The sequence below is a fragment of the Lithobates pipiens genome, unplaced genomic scaffold, assembly GCF_037356315.1.
Source record: "Lithobates pipiens isolate NorthernLeopardFrog02 unplaced genomic scaffold, aLitPip1_a1.2 Scaffold_18, whole genome shotgun sequence".
NCBI lineage: Eukaryota > Metazoa > Chordata > Amphibia > Anura > Ranidae > Lithobates > Lithobates pipiens.
In genome coordinates, this window is record NW_027507758.1 from 632,105,724 (window position 1) to 632,123,885 (window position 18,162).

At 47.3% G+C, this 18,162-nt stretch overlaps 1 protein-coding gene across 1 annotated transcript; it reads right to left on the minus strand.

Moving 5' to 3' along the window:
- Positions 1 to 2,595: 2,595 nt before the first annotated feature.
- Positions 2,596 to 16,770, minus strand: LOC143989653 (uncharacterized). The gene is made up of 7 exons (XM_077489910.1): positions 16,496 to 16,770; positions 14,693 to 14,813; positions 14,483 to 14,606; positions 14,269 to 14,366; positions 13,671 to 13,877; positions 13,406 to 13,547; positions 2,596 to 4,019 (listed from the first exon to the last, which is right to left on the minus strand). The coding sequence occupies exons 3-7, from the start codon at positions 14,565 to 14,567 to the stop codon at positions 2,899 to 2,901; spliced, it is 1,653 nt and encodes a 550-aa protein (XP_077346036.1). The 5' UTR covers positions 14,568 to 14,606; positions 14,693 to 14,813; positions 16,496 to 16,770; the 3' UTR covers positions 2,596 to 2,898.
- Positions 16,771 to 18,162: the final 1,392 nt, after the last annotated feature.

The window sequence follows — 18,162 nt, forward strand, 5'->3', positions numbered from 1 at the left end:
GATTGGGCCAATGGAGGGAGACAATGAAATGCAATAGACAATTGTGTCCTTGGGAGGGATGTGAGGATTAACTTAAAATGGAATATCACCCATCCTGCTTTTGTTAAATCCTGCTTTATCCGTAATATAGGAAAGCCCTTGCTCTACATTTTCACCTACCAAGCAAAACCAGCATTTTTCTGCTGCTTAGGTGCGACAGCCCAGGTCCCAAACAGCCATCTTCTTCTCTGATGCCATCAGGCGCCCAGCTGCCTCTTCTGAGTTCAGGCAGCCCCTGATGATGTACCCAACCTCTGCCCACCTGGAGCTTTGTATCTCTGTTCCTACAGCCTCCTGGGATATGTGATAAGGATGTGGGTGGCTGCAGTGTGGTGGCAGCAATCACCCTCAGTCCAGTTCAGATAATAAAACTTGTATTTAAGTAATGGTTCAATGGTACGAACAGTGCAGCGGAAGACACCTGACTGGGGCACTCACAGTTCTGTGAGGCAATGTAAGTGGAGCAGGTTCTGATGCACTGACTGCGTCTTCCTCAGAGGGTGGAATGCGGCCTGGTGAGTCTGTGCCCAACTTGGGAGGATTCCTATAGAGGATAGCATGTCTCTGACTTATCCCTACTCATCCAAAACCTTTCCTTACCATTATTCACTGTCCCTAGAAGGTGGGTAACCTGTCCCTACTCTAACCACTCACAAAATGCTGAGGGTTGCATTTTTAGGACTCACCACCACACTAGCTTGGACTGCTAGTTTGTAAAATGCCAGGATGTACTAAGCTACTGGTACCTGCCAGTTCACCAGAAGGTAGTGAGGCACTAATACTTGGACGAGTCATGTATTCTGGGCACTACAGCTACCCGGGGTCAGGTACGCCTGATCTTAGGGTACCGCTGCTTTCTACAGGTTCATATTGTGAGGCTCATTCTGTCAGTGAGGCTTCCCTTTCGCTGTCAGCTGACATACTCTGAATCCTGTAGGCTTCTTCACTAGTGGTACCTTTGTTGGGACATTTTGGGCACTAAATTTACAGGTACCTAGTGCGACTCATGGGAAAAAGAGCTCCTGGCTGTCAGGGACTGCTTGAACCGCTACAAATAAAATTCACCTGCTAGTGCTAGCAGAGATCAGGCCTGGTCTTTCTAATGCTGCGGTTTTGTGTACAATGTATTAGCCCCTGTACACATGGTCTTACATTCTGCCAACCAAATCCGTCGGATTTTGTCCATCGGATTTTGTCCATCGGATCTTGTCCGAAACTGTTGCATACACACGGTCGGACTAATTATGTCGAAAAATCCGATCATTCAGAACGTGATGACGTAATTTTGTTACGATGGGACTACGTTCAGGCTAGTAGCCAATAGCTTTGATGTAGGAATTTGATCTGAGCATGCGTGGCACTTGGTCCGATCAAAATTCGCTACACATGATCGGAGTATGTCCGACCGGCCCAGTTGGTCGGGAAATATTTCCAACAAGTTGGAAAATTGGGTCCGACGGAATCAGTCCGATACATACCACACACAGTCGGATTATCCGACAACACGGTCCGATAGGACACATTCCAACGGATTCTCTGACCGTGTGTATAGGGGCTAAGAAAGTGCAGCGAGCAGTAAGTGGTTATCACTGTTGATATTAAACGGTTGGATTAATACTGTTGTTTTAATAAACGTATGTTCTTCGATGCCTACTGCATTCATAACTGTACGAGTATGATCTCCGGTATTAGTATGAAATCATGTCTGATGAAGAAAAGTAAGGGGTCTACTAATAAAAAAAAAGTTTGCTGGACGAGGGTGACAAGCATTTGTCCAGTTGTGAGAAATTTTTTCCATCATTTAAAGCGGAGCTCCACCCTAAAGTGGAGCTTCCGCTCATTGGAACCCTCCCCCCTTCCGGCGCCACAATTGGCACCTCTCTGGGGGGAGGGGGGGTGCAGGTACCTGTACAGTACAAGTATCTGCACCCACTTCCGGCATAGCTATCCGCAGAATCTACGGATATTTACGCCCCTTTCTGCAGGTCCCCCGCTGTCTGCAGGTCACCCGCTGTCTGCTGGGAAACACACGGATCCCAGAGACAGCGGGGACCATCCTTATTGCGCAGCGCGACTCGCGCATGCGCAGTTGGGAACCGGGAAATGAAGCCGCAAAGCTCCACTTCCTGATTGCCATAACCAAGATGGCGGCGGCAGCACCCGAGAGACGATCGAGAGATCGGCTTCGGGTGCCGACATCGCAGGCGCGCTGGGCGGGTAAGTGTCCTTATTTTAAAAGTCAGCAGCTGCAGTATTTGTAGCTGCTGGCTTTTAAAAAAAAAAAACGGTGGAACTCCCGCTTTAAATAATTTCCCATGGTCATCAGCTCCATCTAGTGGCCATAAAAAGGTATTCTTCCTGAAATACCTGTATCAGGAAAAATAATGCAATATCACATTATGACCACTAGATGGAGCCAAAGATTATAGGAAATCCCTGTATGACATAAAATATGACCCATATTCATCAATGGTGGGTAAATCACATTTATAATATTTTAGAAAATAGACCTCTAAGCATTTGTGAAAGCTTACACCACAAAATGTACTCGGCCAATGAAAGGTAATGACTCAATTTTTATTTTTCTATTGCTATCAATGGCCAACACGGTACAACACTTCATCCATGTCTTTGGTGATCTCCGATCTCCTTATCAAATGTTTCTTACATGATGAAGATCAGCCATAGAGTATATCTGAGGTGTATATCAGGGTGTGCTTCTTCCCCACATGAGAGCTGTGATGTCCAGCAACATTCATATAGAAGACATTTCCCGCACTCAAGGCACTAATACACCTCAAGGGTTGTGTGGGGTCCCTGATGTACAGGAAGACAGGACTTCAGTGAGGAACAATTCCCTCACTCAGGACAGGAAAGTGGCTTCTCCCTTGTGTGAGATCTCTGATGTCTGGAAAGAGTGGACTTCAGTGAAAAACATTTCCCGCACTCAGGACAGGAATACGGCTTCTCCCCCGTGTGAGATCTCTGATGTGTGGAAAGACTGGACTTCTGTGAAAAGCATTTACCGCACTCAACACAGGAATATGGCTTTTCCCCCGTGTGAGATCTCTGATGTGCGTAAAGAATGAACTTGTCTGAAAAACATTTCTCGCACTCAGCACAGGAATACGGCTTCTCCCCCGTGTGAGATCTCTGATGTGTGTTAAGATGGGACTTCTGTGAAAAACATTTTCCACACTCAGGACAGAAATATGGCTTCTCCCCCGTGTGAGATCGCTGATGTCTGTAAAGACTGGACGTCACTGAAAAACATTTCTCACACTCAGGACAGGAATACGGCTTCTCCCCAGTGTGCAATCTCTGATGTTTGTAAAGACTGGAGGTCCGTGAAAAACATTTCCCGCACTCAGGACAGGAATGCGGCTTTTCCCCCGTGTGAGATCTCTGATGTGTGGAAAGACTGGACATCCGTGAAAAACATTTCCCGCACTCAGGACAGGAATGCGGCTTCTCCCCCATGTGAGATCTCTGATGTTTGTAAAGACTGGACTTCTGTGTAAAACATTTCCCACACTCAAGGCAGAAATAAGGCTTCTCCCCTGTGTGCAATCTCTGATGTTTGTAAAGACTGGACTTGTCTGAAAAACATTTTCCACACTTAGGGCAGGAATAAGGCTTTTCCCCCGTGTGAGATTTCTGATGTCTTTTAAGATGGGACTTCATAAAAAAACATTTCGCGCACTCAGGACAGGTATACGGCTTCTCTCCTGTGTGAGATCTTTTATGCACGTCAAGACTGGATTTAAAAGGGAAACATTTCCCGCACTCAGGACAGGAATACGGTTCCTCAGGATAAGAGGAATACGATGGTCCATCTACACTGTGTGGTGCCGGATGGACATTTGAGGTAGTCGGGTTTTCTCCTGGACTATACTGTGTGATGTCCTCATCTTCTACTTTACAGTCTGGAGACAAAGTGAGACAATCCTCTGAGGTTTTCCTCATCTCCCGTCCATCTACTAAAATAGAAATAAAAAGATTATTACTAGACATGAGCTAATTGGTTCCCCTAAACCAGGACTCCGCCCACATCAGGCAGCTTTGTCTCTGAGGATCTTACAATTCCCCCCTCAAGGTAACTAGTAAATGGGTCCTCTGATCTCCTACCAGATCATTTCTTTATTCATGGACCTTAGTCAGAGAGTGAGGAAACAACGAGAACTGTCTTCTATAGGAGTGACAGTGATGAGGGGATTATAGGACGAGTGTCCCCTCCCCCTCTATCACTCATTGCCATCTTCCCAACACAAGAAGTCCTGCACTTCCTTATTTAGTCCATGATTTAGTCATGAATAACAGCGGGGCTGAGCCCCACCAGAGGTCAGAGAGTGAGGACGGGGGTGTATAAGCAAATAATTCCATGTGCTAATAAGCATAATCATAGCTCTCTTGTATAATGTCGGGAAAGCGTGCTTGTTTATCTCCAAGTATCACGCTGAGCTTAGCAAAAAATACTTCCTAGGAGGATCAGCTGTTTTTATTTATACTGTAAACATGAATAACAAAGGAAGGTGGTGGCTTCAGAATCAGCCAATCAGACGCTTGTATTTTTTCAAAAGAACCAATCACACACATGTATATATTCAAACAGAATTCCAGTAGTGACGTGTGCAGATGGTCGTGTGCAGAGCCATGTGGCCAGCTTCTTGAACACTACTTACATGGCTCTGAATACGATCAAGTGCACATTCCCACTGCTACCAATGATGTGAGCCGTACTCTATCATGGCTCAGTGGGCCATGATTTTTGTATGGTTATGCTATTGTTCCCATGTACGCAGATACATTTGCTAGGAGCATTAATGCAATCGCCATGACGTGGCCAGTCTCTTGGTGAGGCATAAACAATCATCCCTAAAAGAGCAAACAGATCTGCCGTGTCCACGTGAAGGTTCCAATGGTCTTCCACCAACGTCTGTATGTGTGAATACACAAGCATAAGCGCATTACAGCAAAACTGACACTGTGGGACATCTAACAACATACATTAATAAAAATTTACACAACAGGGGGGAGAACAACCAAGATGAAGACTGGACTGATCCTGAAGACCACCATCATTTGGTTATTGACTCCTCCTTCATTATTTCTGTTTAATCTCCCTGGCGGTATGATTATTTCAGATTTTTGGTGCTGAAAGCGGTACCACTATTTTGCATGGAAATTTGGCATTTTATATTGTAGTCCTGTAATTCTTAGGAATAACTCACTTAAATCTGTCCAAACAAGAGTCCAGTAGACATCCCGGGTATGATAAAGTTTGAAAAACAAAATTATAAATTATAATAACTATAAATAATTATACCAAATAATAATAATAAAAATTATTCAATAATGTAATCAAATCAAAAACACTGACATTTGCTCAGTTGCAGAATTGTCGCTGTCATTATTTTTCAGTATTTGATGACGGATCTCCCCATAAATCGCTATCACTCAATTCTGCAAGCGATTCTAATTTATTATCGCTGTTTCATAGCTGGTCTAAAATCACTTTTGATGTAAAGGGACGGTTTTGGTTGCTATGGACAATCTCCAGTTTCCAGGCAGAAAGAACAGTATATATAATATAAAACTGCATGGAGGGCACTGGGCAGACCACTAGGGACAAAGGGATGTAAAATAATTTCATACAGTAATGTAATCTGTAAGATTACAGTGTACTGTATGTATAGTGTGTGTTTCACTTTTTGAATTTGGCGCCGTTCTCCATCCCCGTGCGTCGCAGCGCTCGCAGGGAACAGACCCCAGCTCCATGATGAATCGAGCGGAGGACGAGCCGCTCCCAATGCAGGGAGACATCGCAGGATCCAGGGGACAAGGTAAGTAAGCTCTTCCTGGATCCTGTGATGCAATCCCTTGTCTGGCTCGGGGTTACCGCTTTTGGTTCTGAAATTCCACCCCGAGCCAGACTCGGGAATACCGTCAGGGAGGTTAAGGTTTCAAAGTTTGAGGGTGTTATCACTTTTTTATATCAATATGTAAAAGTTTGTACTCCAATCAAATCATCAGATGTAAAATGTCCAGCTGGTAGAGAATGGGTGTAACAAAAGAGAATACATATTATGTGTATATATAGCAGTGGGTAGAGGGGAGAGAGTAGAAGTCAGGACTATGTAATGTACAACATATTGTATAAGATACAACAGATAGGACTATATAGTATCAGAATAATGTAATGTACAACATAGAGTATATAGTGCAGGGGTCAGGACTCATAATATTGGTATTCAGTAATCAGTGGAAGCTTAAATGTTTACATGAGACAAGTTGCAGAGGTCCCACACCGCTGCCTCCCATCTCCTGAGACTGCACTCAGTGATTTGGGTCTGAGACTATACAGACATATCCCTCCACCCGGCACAGCCAGCAAACAATAGAACAAGTGTCCCTGTGTCAGGGCTGGGCTCAGCACTTCCTTCTCAAAGCTGGCCACTTAGCCGTCAGCTAATTGCCAGTTCCTAGCTCTCCACAGTGACTCACCTGTTGATGATATCCTGCTCGTTTGGACTGTATTTAGAATCACGACCCAAAATGTCGGACAACGCGGGTGTGAGGTCACCTAATGCCTTCCTCCAGTTTGGAGGCCAACTTGAACGGTATATATCTAGGAAAAAGTTCTATTATTTTGGGGGGGGGGGGGGCTTAACTCCACGCTTGTTTTTTTCTTTTTGTTTTGGATGTAAATGTCCACCGGAAACTGTGTTATAGCCGGTGGGTGTTGGTTGCAAGAGTGGCTTGTTGTTATTTGTATGCTTAAAAAAATTGAATAAAAAAAATAAATAAAAAATAAGTGTGATTTAACTGTTCTGTCTCATTCTGATTCATGGTTTCTGACAGTAGGCGAAGGCCATGAATTCAGAAGATACAGTCAATCTACTTGTTGGTAAGATTTTTTTCCAGATTGGATGAGCAGGATCACTGCATGGATCAGTTTGCTATGACGGAAGGGGTCACTGTATAGCTGAGACATGGCAGAGAAAAAAAGTCCATAAATGCCATAAATGCCAGGGCTGGGTCATGTTGCTCACGAAGGTGATAAGCTCATGATTGGGATTCATCCAGAAGAAGAGAGATAATGAATTCCACTTTAACATCTTGTGTAGAGAAAGTTTGTGGCAGGAGGGAGAAGTATAATTCACAAGAGTTGCGGAAAGTCTGAAATTTCTTGTAATCCCCAGAGAAGCGTTCAGGGATAGGCACTCAGGGTTCTGGATGTGCTGGTCTCAGTCTGAGTAGCTTCATCTGTGGTAGCAGGAGGACCCAAAGATGGAAAAATCTCTGTGCCAGATGACAATCGATCGTCCATGCGATTAAGTTTTCCTTGTAGACCTTGCATGGTGTAAGATAGTGCGGAGATCGATTGACAAATGTCCTCCAATGGAGAGGCCTCCCTTTCAGACGCCATCATTGGCTGACTGATACTGTCATGTACCTGATAGGAGACTGACTTGATGAGGTTGGCCTCTCTTATATATCTCCTGTCCTGGCCCCACTGAGGATGAGACAGAAGAAGCCGAAGGACAGGAGGGAAACGAGTGCCTGATGAGGATGATTTCAGGCCGGCAGCTTGTCAGGATCCTAGAGACTGGAGTATGCAGCGATGTGCAAAGCTGGAGCAGGAGACAGCTAGGCAGGCACCCGAGAGTTAACAGAAGTCAGAATCATAGACAGAAGCAGAGTGTCAGGAATAGCCAGGGTCGTCAGCATGCGGGCAGCGGGGTACCAAATCATAGACAGAGCCAGAGTCAAGAACGGAGCCGGGTCAGAAGTGAGCAGCAGAACAGGAACAGGATACACCTGTATAAGCCAGGTCAGCAACTAGAAGCACACAGGAACAGATCAGGATACAGGACACACCTGAAGATCAGTCAGCAAAGGATAGGAGGCAAGACTCCCTTTAAATCAACCATCTGGCGACAAGAGGGATAATGCCCGTGCACATGTGCGCCCATGACCTATTGTGCGCATGCGCGTGCCTGTTAGACATTTTTAGGGAAACTATGCACCGGACGTCTCACAGGGATTCGCTGACAGAGCACTTGCGGAAGCCTCCTGTACATTTGTCTCCAAACTTTGCAGTGCCACCCCTGCCTCTCTCACCTCCCATGCCTCCTTGTACCGAGCCGATCTGTGAAGATGAACCCATGCACTTGGGCTTCACGCGTCTCTTTGCGGATGAGAGAACCCTTAGGAGGAGGGAGAGATTATGCCTTTATTGTGGCCAGGCAGGTCACTTTTTGAAGTCTTGTCCTATCTGTCCAGGGAACGCCCGAACCTTGAGGTTCTGTCATGGACAGACCTTAGGTGGCGTTGCTTCGTCCCCAGTTATCCAGAAAGATAAGCCCCTGGTTTTGGTTACCCTTTCTTGGGCTGAGTCATCCGTTGTGATACATGCTCTAATCGACTCTGGGGCTGCAGGCCTGTTCATTGTTTCTGCCTTTGTATTGAAGCACTCGATTCCGCTGCAGCTGTGTGACACTCCACTTGCCATTAAGGCTCTTGACGGAAAAGCCTACAGCCTGCCCATGTGACTCATGAGACGGTTCTGTTGTCCATGGCCGTAGGGGCTCTTCACCATGAGATAATCCAGTTCCAAGTTATTTCCTCACCTAAATTTCCACTGGTTATTTGTTATCCTTGGTTACAGAGGCACAACACCTCTTTTGATTGGCTCCATGCTGAGGTTCTCTCCTGGTCACCACAATACAGTAAGAGATGCTTCCAGAAAGGAGCCAAGGTCCTGTGCACCTCTTCACTCTCCTCTCTGCCGGAGGAGTACCGCAATTTTAGCAATGTCTTTGACAAAGGTCAAGCAGGTAGTTTGCCTCCACACCGGTCTTATGATTGTGCAATTGACCTTCAACCTGGTGCCATACCCCTTCGTGGCTGGATTTACCCTTGTCGGTCTTGGGAGGAAAAGGCCATGGAGGAGTATGTTGTAGACATACTTTCTCAAGGTTTCATCCACAAATGCTTGTTTCCTGCTGGTTTTTTCTTTGTGAAGAAGGGGAGTGATGAACTGAGACCTTGTATTGATTATAGGTGTTTCAATCGTTTCACGATTAAGAATGCTTCTGATTCTGTTGATTACGGAGTTATTTGACCGCCTCAAGGGACCAACGGCTTTCACAAAGCTTGATTTGAGAGGAGCATACAATCTCGTGAGGATTAAGGAGGGCAATGAGCAGAAAACTGCGTTTAATACCAGAACAGGCCATTATGAGTACCTCGTAATGCCTTTTGGCCTTTGTAACGCCCCGGCAGTTTTCTAGGAATTTTTTCTAGGAATTTATTAACGATGTCTGTCGTGTGCTTCAGAAACTAGGATAGAACAATCTCTGTTGTAAACTGGAGAAGTGCGAATTCCATTGTGAACAGGTTATATCCTGGGTTATGTCATTTCCACTGCTGGTTTTTCGATGGACCCAGGGAAACTTTCAGCAGTCCTACAGTGGCCCCAACCCATGGATTTACATCCTCTGCAGCGTTTTCTTGGCATTGCCAACTATTATCAGGAGTTTATTTGTAACGTCTCATCTCTGGTCAAGCCCCTGACTGATATGACCAGAAAGGACGGTAACCCATAGAGTTGGTTTACGGAGTCCATTAAGGCCTTTGAGAGTCTCAAGGCTGCCTTTGTTTCTGCTCCTGTGTTCGCTCCAGACTTACCATTCTCCCAAGGCTGCTGGCCACCCTGGGAAGAATCAACTCTTTTGGGCCATTTCCCAACAATTCTGGTGGCCTAGTCGTGCTGATGTAACCGCCTTCATAGCTGCCTGCTCCGTGTGTGCTCAGAGGTAGACTCCAAGACACCTATCAGTGGGCCTCCTACTCCCAGGGCAACACAGATATCCTTATGGCGGTTGACCGGTTCTCAAAGATGTGTCATTGTGTTCCATTTAAGACGTTGCCGACTTCTAAGGAACTGGCTTCCATTTTTGCTCGGGGAGATCTTTTGCTTACATGGGCTACCCAAGGTGATTGTCTCGGACAGGGGTAGTCAGTTTGTGTCCTGGTTCTGGCGAGCCTTTTGTGCACAGTTGGGAATTCAGCTTGCTTTCTGCTCTGTGTATACCTTGCAGTCTAATGGGGCTGCAGAACGAGCCAATCAGTCCTTGGAGCAATTCCTAAGTTGCTATATTTCTGACCATCATAACAACTGGTCAAACCTCTTACCTTGGGTGGAGTTTGCTCACAATAATGCCTTGAATTCTGCTTCCCGATTGTCCCCGTTTATGGCGAACTATGGTTTCCAACCGTCCATGTTGCCTGACTCATTTGTTCCACAGGGTATTCCTGCATTAGAGGAGCATCTCTGTGGTCTTTATTCCACTGTTCCTTCTAATATGCGTATTTCGAATGTATTTCATGGCCCCATATTAAAACCTTTGGTCTGAAACCGCTTTACCACCTCGGTGCCTTGTCCTCACCCTGTACATTGTTGACTCCTGTAGGTTCCCTGGACGCATACAATACCTGGTGCATTGGAAAGGGTACGGTCCAGAGGAACGCTCTTGGGTCTCATACTCGGACATATATGCCCCTGTCCTCCTCCGTGATTTCCATAGGCATTTTCCCCCTCAAGCCTGGTGGTCCTCTGAGGGGGTGGGGGGATCATTGAGGAGGGGATAGTGGGCTAAGCCCTTCATTCTCAAAGCTGGCCACTCAGCTGTCGGCTAATTGCCAGCTTCTATCTCTCCACAGTGACTCACCTGTTGATGATATCCTGCTCGTCAGTCCTGCCTACTTAAGCCATCCAGTCCAGATGCTCTCTGCCTTCACCCTGGTCACATCTCTAAAGCCGCGTACACACGTAGCCGTCTGTCCGACGTACTTAGAGCCGTCTATCCGACGTACTTAGTCTGGCGGACTTCCGGCCAGACTGTCCATCGGACTTTCCGAACGGGCTACTTGCCCACACACGGCACTTTTTCAGTGGACTAATACGGCGTACTAAGTCCGCTGTACTATCCGCCCTACTGAACGGACTCGCCCACGCACGCGGAGGAAAGTCCGCTCATTTCGAGCGCGTCTCCAGGTAGGCGGGGCCCGCGAAGGAGACGTCGCTGGCCCCGCCACCTGGTATGGACTTAAAAGACCCTTGTCCGAGCACGCTACCCGGCCGGCCAGGAAAGGAGGGGCGAGCGAGCGCATCCCCCCCCCCCCCTCCTGAGCCGTACCAGGCCGCGTGCCTTCAACATGGGGGGTGCCTTGGGGAAGGGGGGGCCACGCGGCCCCCCCACCCCAAAGCACCTTGTCCCCATGTTGATGAGGACAAGGGCCTCTTCCCGACAACCTTGGCCGTTGGTTGTCGGGGTCTGCGGGCGAGGGGCTTATCGGAATCCGGGAGCCCCCTTTAATAAGGGGGCCCCCGGATACCGGCCCCCCACCCTATGTGAATGAGTATGGGGTACAATGTACCCCTACCCATTCACCTGTAAAATAAAGTACAAAAAAAAACACAACACACAAGATAAAATAGTTTATTGCACAGCTCCGGGGGTCTTCCGTCTTCGGGGGTCTTCTCGCCGGACTCCTCCGCTATCTTCTTGTAGCTCTTTTACTAGCGGAGGAGTCCGGCTTTCTTCCTCGCCGCCGCCCTCGTCTTCCGACTTCCGGGGTCTTGTCCCCCCTCTTCGGTTCTTCTGCCGGGCCACCGCGCCTTCTTATAGCTCTTTTACAGGTGGTGGCCCGGTCTTCTGTCGCTGCCGCCGCCGCCGCCTTCCGTTCTTCTTCTTCTTCTCCTGGAGATGTTGACTCGACGTTCTCTCCGTCCGCAATGCCAGGGACGCGCTGCGACTTATATAGGGACAAGGGGCGGTGTCACATGGGTTGATGTCACATGGGTTGGTGTCACATGGTGACCCCGCCCCCTTACGATGTCACAGTCCCGGAGGATGCTGGGACTGTCACCATTTGACATCAACCCATGTGACCAACCCATGGGACACCGCCCCTTGTCCCTATATAAGTTGCAGCGCAGCGCGTCCCTGGCATTGCGGCCGGAGAGAGCGTCGAGTCAACATCTCCAGGAGAAGAAGAAGAAGAAGAACGGAAGGCGGCAGCGGCGACAGAAGACCGGGCCACCGCCTGTAAAAGAGCTATAAGAAGGCGCGGTGGCCCGGCAGAAGAAGAGGGGACAAGACCCCCGAAGTCGGAAGAAGAGGGCGGTGGCGAGGAAGAAAGCCGGACTCCTCCGCTAGTAAAAGAGCTACAAGAAGATAGCGGAGGAGTCCGGCGAGAAGACCCCCGAAGACGGAAGACCCCCGGAGCTGCGCAATAAATTATTTTATCTTGTGTGTTGTGTTTTTTTTGTACTTTATTTTACAGGTGAATGGTTAGGGGTACATTGTACCCCATACTCATTCACATAGGGTGGGGGGGTCGGTATCCGGGGGCCCCCTTATTGAAGGGGGCTCCCGGATTCCGATAAGCCCCCCGCTCGCAGACCCCGACAACCAACGGCCAGGGTTGTCGGGAAGAGGCCCTTGTCCTCATCAACATGGGGACAAGGTGCTTTAGGGTGGGGGGGCCACGCGGCCCCCCCTTCCCCAAGGCACCCCCCATGTTGAGGGCACGCGGCCTGGTACGGCTCAGGAGGGGGGGCACTCGCTCGCCCCTCCTTTCCTGGCCAGCCGGGTAGCGTGCTCGGACAAGGGTCTGTTGTGGACTTTGGGGGGACCCCCACGCCGATTTTTTTCGGCGTTGGGGTTCCCCTTTAAGTCCATACCAGGTGGCGGGGCCAGCGACGTCTCCTTCGCGGGCCCCGCCTACCTGGAGACCCACTCGTAATGAGCGGACTTTTCTCCGGGCGGGAAAAGTCAGTTCATTTCAAAAGTACGGCGGACTGGCATACACACGGCCGGATTGTCTGCCGAAATGCGAGTCCGGCGGGAAGATTGGAGTGCAAAACTACATTCTAAGTCCGCCGTACTTTCGGGTCAAAAAAGTATGCCGGAGGCTACACACGGGGGGATTGTTTGGCGGACTTGAGTTTGCCGGACTTTTCCACCCGCTTGTTTGATCGTGTGTACGCGGCATAAAGATGCTCTCCTGTGTTCCTGTTAAAGACTTGCTTGGCTGACATTCCTTCTGGATCCAGATCCTGCTTGCTGTTCTACTACGCTCATCTCTGGCTCCCTGATGTTTTGGCTTGTCTGACTATCCGTTCCTGGTTCCTGAACTCTGGCTATGTTTACCTTTATAGGTAATACAGGACGGGGAACACAGCTAGGGAAAGTGACCAGGGTATTACAGTCTGATATCACCCAGTCCCTGCCCTACTCTGGACCAATCAGTGAGCAGTATGGGTGGAGTAATGTATTTAGTGTTAATGACCCACCTGTGCTGATCTCTGTAGGAGTGTCCTCCTCTATAAATGTCCCCGTTATTTCATCCTCCTCCATAGACTGCTGATCATCCCTCACATGCCTCTCTTCTTCTTCTGCTTTAACCTCAAATTCTATATCGATTGGCTCTCCACTCTAAATCAAGAAAATTAAAGAGAATATCATCTGTAAAATATAAGCTTTATTATTGTGACATCACATAAAACATCTACACATTGTCTCCACAAGTCCATGTTCTAGATGCTCTATCCCACCAACCTTGTAACAGTGAGGGATGGTGTGATCTTCCTGTGTGGAATCCCGGGAATACAGAGGACGGGGACATCTCTCTGGTGGGTTCCTGGTATTAGGTGGCTTCATCTTATCCTTGTGTCCTTCTGAAAACTCCTCCATTACTCCATACTCTTCATCCTCCTCTTTATACTCTTCTTTAACATCAATTTTATCATCCTTGGGGTTTCCACTCTGAAAGATGTAATAAAACATTCATTGTAACAAACATGCTGTGTATAAATCAGAACTACCAATAATTGTCAATCATCTACCTGATGATGGTGAGGGATGGTGTGATCTTCCTGTGTGGAATCCCGGGAATACAGAGGACGGGGACATCTCTCTGGTGGGTTTCTGTAGCTGGATGACTCCACCATGGTGTCCTGGTACAGATCTTTGTGTTCTTTTAGAGACTCCTCCATCACCCCATCCTCATCATCCTCCTCTTTTATCTCTTCTTTAACCTCAACTTTAGAATCTCTCAGGTTTCCTCTCTGAATATATAATAAAAATGTCATCAATGGTAACAATGCAGATAATGTACAGATCCTAATGATATTATCAGTGATTGTTCCTCATCTACCTGATGATGGTGGGGGATGGTGTGATCTTCCTGTGTGGAATCCCGGGAATACAGAGGACGGGGACATCTCTCTGGTGGGTTCCCATTACTGGATCCATCTGTAGGAAACACACACACTGACTGAATACATTGTTTCTATGTGTTTATCAGATGATGGGGGATCTAGGTGGAGCCTCCGTACTGCTCTCTCCTTTACAATAAAGTCTCCTCTTACCCGGTGATGTGAGGGGCGGCTGATTGTCCATCATGACGTCCTTGTAGAGATCCTTGTGTCCTTCTAAATACTCCCACTCCTCCATGGAGAAATAGACAGTGACATCCTGACACCTTATAGGAACCTGACACACACAATGATACAGTCACCATCCAGACACATCCCTTGTCTGTTACTGGATAATGTCCCAGAATTCCCACCACCGCTCACCTCTCCTCCATCATCTCTCTGGTGACTTCTAGAATCTTCTTTGTATTTCTCTATTCTATCAGGGAGGGAGGTGGAGGCAATGTGATGTCATATGATCTCCAGACTTCACAGGAGGAAAACTCTAAGGATCGGAACACAAATAGTAAAATCAAATGATATTCCCAGAATCCTCCTCACCTCATCATTCAGGTCTCCATTTTATTAAAGCCCCACTTCAGACTGAGGTATAATTTACCCACACAGACTATGCAGGTTCAAAGCTTGTTGCAGATATTCTGAAATCATTACATACAATGCAGGACCAACAGTCCCACTTTGCTAGTGAGGATGCCAAGGGTCCGCCCACATCCTAAGAGCATTAGAAACAAAAAGAGATGGAGGGACATTGGGAGGTCAGTGTGATGTCATAGGACATATAGACTCTGGATGGAGGGACATTTGGATGTGGAGATTTTAGGGGTCCTCTATATGAGGCTCTCATGCAAACCAAATCATTGTTCCTGGGTGCGTCCTTCCTCTCCTAAACTGAAGAGTGAACTTTGACCTTTACCATACAGATACAGAAATCTGTCAGGAATGTGTGAAAGTAAGCTCTCATGTGATCAGGTGACGTGTGGAGGAACGGAGTGTAAATAGCAGACAATTTCCCCCAGAGCTCCTAATGGTGGGGATGGATTTTGCTGAGTGCTGGTGCCAAGTTTCCACCCAACAGGATCACTGCAGGTGTGGAGAAAAGCTGTGTAAGAGGATATGGAGGAGAGATGAGGAGGAGATCCAGGAATCAGGATAAAGGTCAGGACAAGCAACAGACGAGCGCATCCAAGAGATGAAGCCGGGGTCACTACACAGAAAATCAATCCAAGGAAACAACAGGCAGGACGAGGAATAGCAAGAAGGAGCTCAGAGACAAATGAGAATATTGCTCAGCCAATGGGAGATGATCTCAGCATGACTTACATAATGAAGGAGATGAGGGGGAGGGGAGGAAGTCACTTAAAGGGGTTGTAGACCCTCGTGTTTTTTTCACCTTAAAGCATCCTATGCATTAAGGTGAAAAAACACCCGGCAGTGACCGGCCCCCCAGCCCCCCATTTTACTTAGCTGAGCCTTGGAACTTGATCCGGCAGGGAGCGATGTCTCTCTGCCCGGGATTCTCAGCTCTTGATTGGATAGATTGATAGCAGCGCAGCCATTGGCTCCCGCTGCTGTCAATCAAATCCAATGATGCGGGAGCGGGGCCGAGTCATACATTCGGCGGCTATGGACGCCAAATGCTGGACTCTGAGCATGCCAGGGTAACACCCTCATGAGAGCGCATCTCCTAGGGGGTTATCTGATGTGGGGAGGAGCCACAAGAGCCACCAGAAGATTAGGTACAAAACTGGCTGCACAGTGAAGGTAAGTATTATATGTTTGTTTGTTTTAAAAAAAAAACCTTACCAGCACTTTAAGGTGACGATAGATACATGGAAATTCAGCTGGTTCAGCAGGGATCAGTCACATTTCCATCCATGTGTGGTCACTGCAAGATAAAAGTCACTCCATCAGCAGCTGCAGCCAAAAGCTTCATCACTGATCTGTGTATTCTGAGAGCGGAGGAGCGCCCCCCATTGTCAGAATACAATAGTGCAGAGGGGAGGATTCCCCCATCCCCCTCCAATGTGCGGATAGGGAAATTGGTTCAGATTTCTCCTCTCATCCCACTGGCTGAACGATAAACCTGAACCATGAATGGCCAGCTTTGGAAGGAAGATATATTCATCATCAACTGATCACCCCTGAAGGGGTTAATCTACATATTACCTCCTCTGCCACCAGATCCTGCAGTGTCTTCTCTACGTATTACCAAACGGAACGTCGTCTTTATCTGACATCACTTCCTGTCTGTATTCCATAGAGACTTTTTTTACTGGGTAGAGGTGAGATCACCACCTTATGGAGCTCAGAGGAACTGCAGCTCAAGAAACGTCTCGTAGTGTGAACATATCTGTTTCAAGTATAGAAATGAAGACACTGCAAGCTGTCTGAGGAGTCGCATTGAATTGTATAAAAGGAATAGCAAACACAGAACAGGAAACAATGCAATATTACCATAGAGTATATTACAATAGAGTCACTGTATTTGTATAAGAAGTCCATAACATCTCTATTTTTTTACATTCAATCTAAAATTGTGTAAACAACCTAAAAACAGATTGTGAACAGTCTTAAACATAACATATTGTGTTACTGGTAGATACACTACAGATTGATTATATTTGGCGGTCTTGAAACTCGAACACTGCACAAGACCACAGTGATTTTGCCTGGGGAATGCTGTTCAGCTCCAGAAGGTGTTGAAGAGCTGCTCTCTTTTTTGTCTGGTGTGTTTGGTACAGAAGAACTTACTGGTATATGTGGCTTCATTATGTCATCCTAATGGTATTATTCAGATATGACCGTAGTATTGGCTCTGCCTTGTTTAGGTGGTCCAGTAGGACAGGGGCATTGAGCACCTCAGGAGGATCATGTGCAGGATGCTCATAAGCTAGTGCTGTGAGCTGTTCTCACAAACTGCCTTCCACATCCACAAGATATGAGTGAGGAGCAACTCCCTGAACAGAGGTGCCCAGTCTCCAGTGACCAGTCCTGTCTCCAGGCAGCAGCTTAATACGGATTGACTCTCCAATGCTTAGCTCGGGTAAGTCTTTGACAGACACATCAAATGTCAGTTTGTAGATCTGTTTCCTATGCCAGTGCAGTACACCTGTAACCACACAAGGTTCAAGCAATTTGTTTGCCACAGGTAATGAAGTCTTCAGTCTCCTTGACATCAAGTGCTGTGCAGGACTACTGTCCATGCCTTCGGTTGGGTTGTTCCTCCAATGTAGAATGACTTTCCACGGGTCATTTTACCATCATATTGGGACTTCTTGCAAAGATTCCTTACTATCTTTACAGCTGATTCTGCTTTGCCATTAGCTTGTGGGTGCCGCGGGGATGAGATAAGAGGTTCAAATCCCCCAATCTGTGGAGAACTGCCTGAATTGCTTACATGCAAATTGAGGTCCATTATCCTAGATGACTCTGTCCGACAGGCCATAACGTGCAAACTGTACTTCACAACGCTTGATTGTAGTTTCAGCAGACAGGTCAGGAAGGTGCTCAATCTCCCAAAAATCTGAATAGTGATCCACAATCAGTAGAACGTTTTGCCCGACATAATTCAGTAAATCGATGCTTACAATTTGCCAAGGCCGGGTGGGCAGCACATGTGACATTATGGGTCCTTTCTGTTGTGCCTGTGCATATTCATTGCATACTGAGCAACGGCTAACAAAGTCTCTAATCTCAGTTTGCATGTTGGGCCAATATAAGATATCTTGTGCCTGCCTATAGGATGCTTCTCCACCAATGTGACTGGCATGAATGCTTGTCACCGATCTTAGAGATTTAGGAATGATGACTCTTGGCCCCTTGTAAAGTATGCC

Coding starts and splice junctions, on each gene's coding strand:
- LOC143989653 (XM_077489910.1), bottom strand. CDS start 14,567: ATGGAGGAGTGGGAGTATTTAGAAGGACACAAGGATCTCTACAAGGAC. Junction 14,367..14,482: donor GCCGCCCCTCACATCACCGG/GTAAGAGGAGAC, acceptor TGTTTCCTACAG/ATGGATCCAGTAATGGGAAC. Junction 4,020..13,405: donor TCCTACAGAGATCAGCACAG/GTGGGTCATTAA, acceptor TTTCTATTTTAG/TAGATGGACGGGAGATGAGG.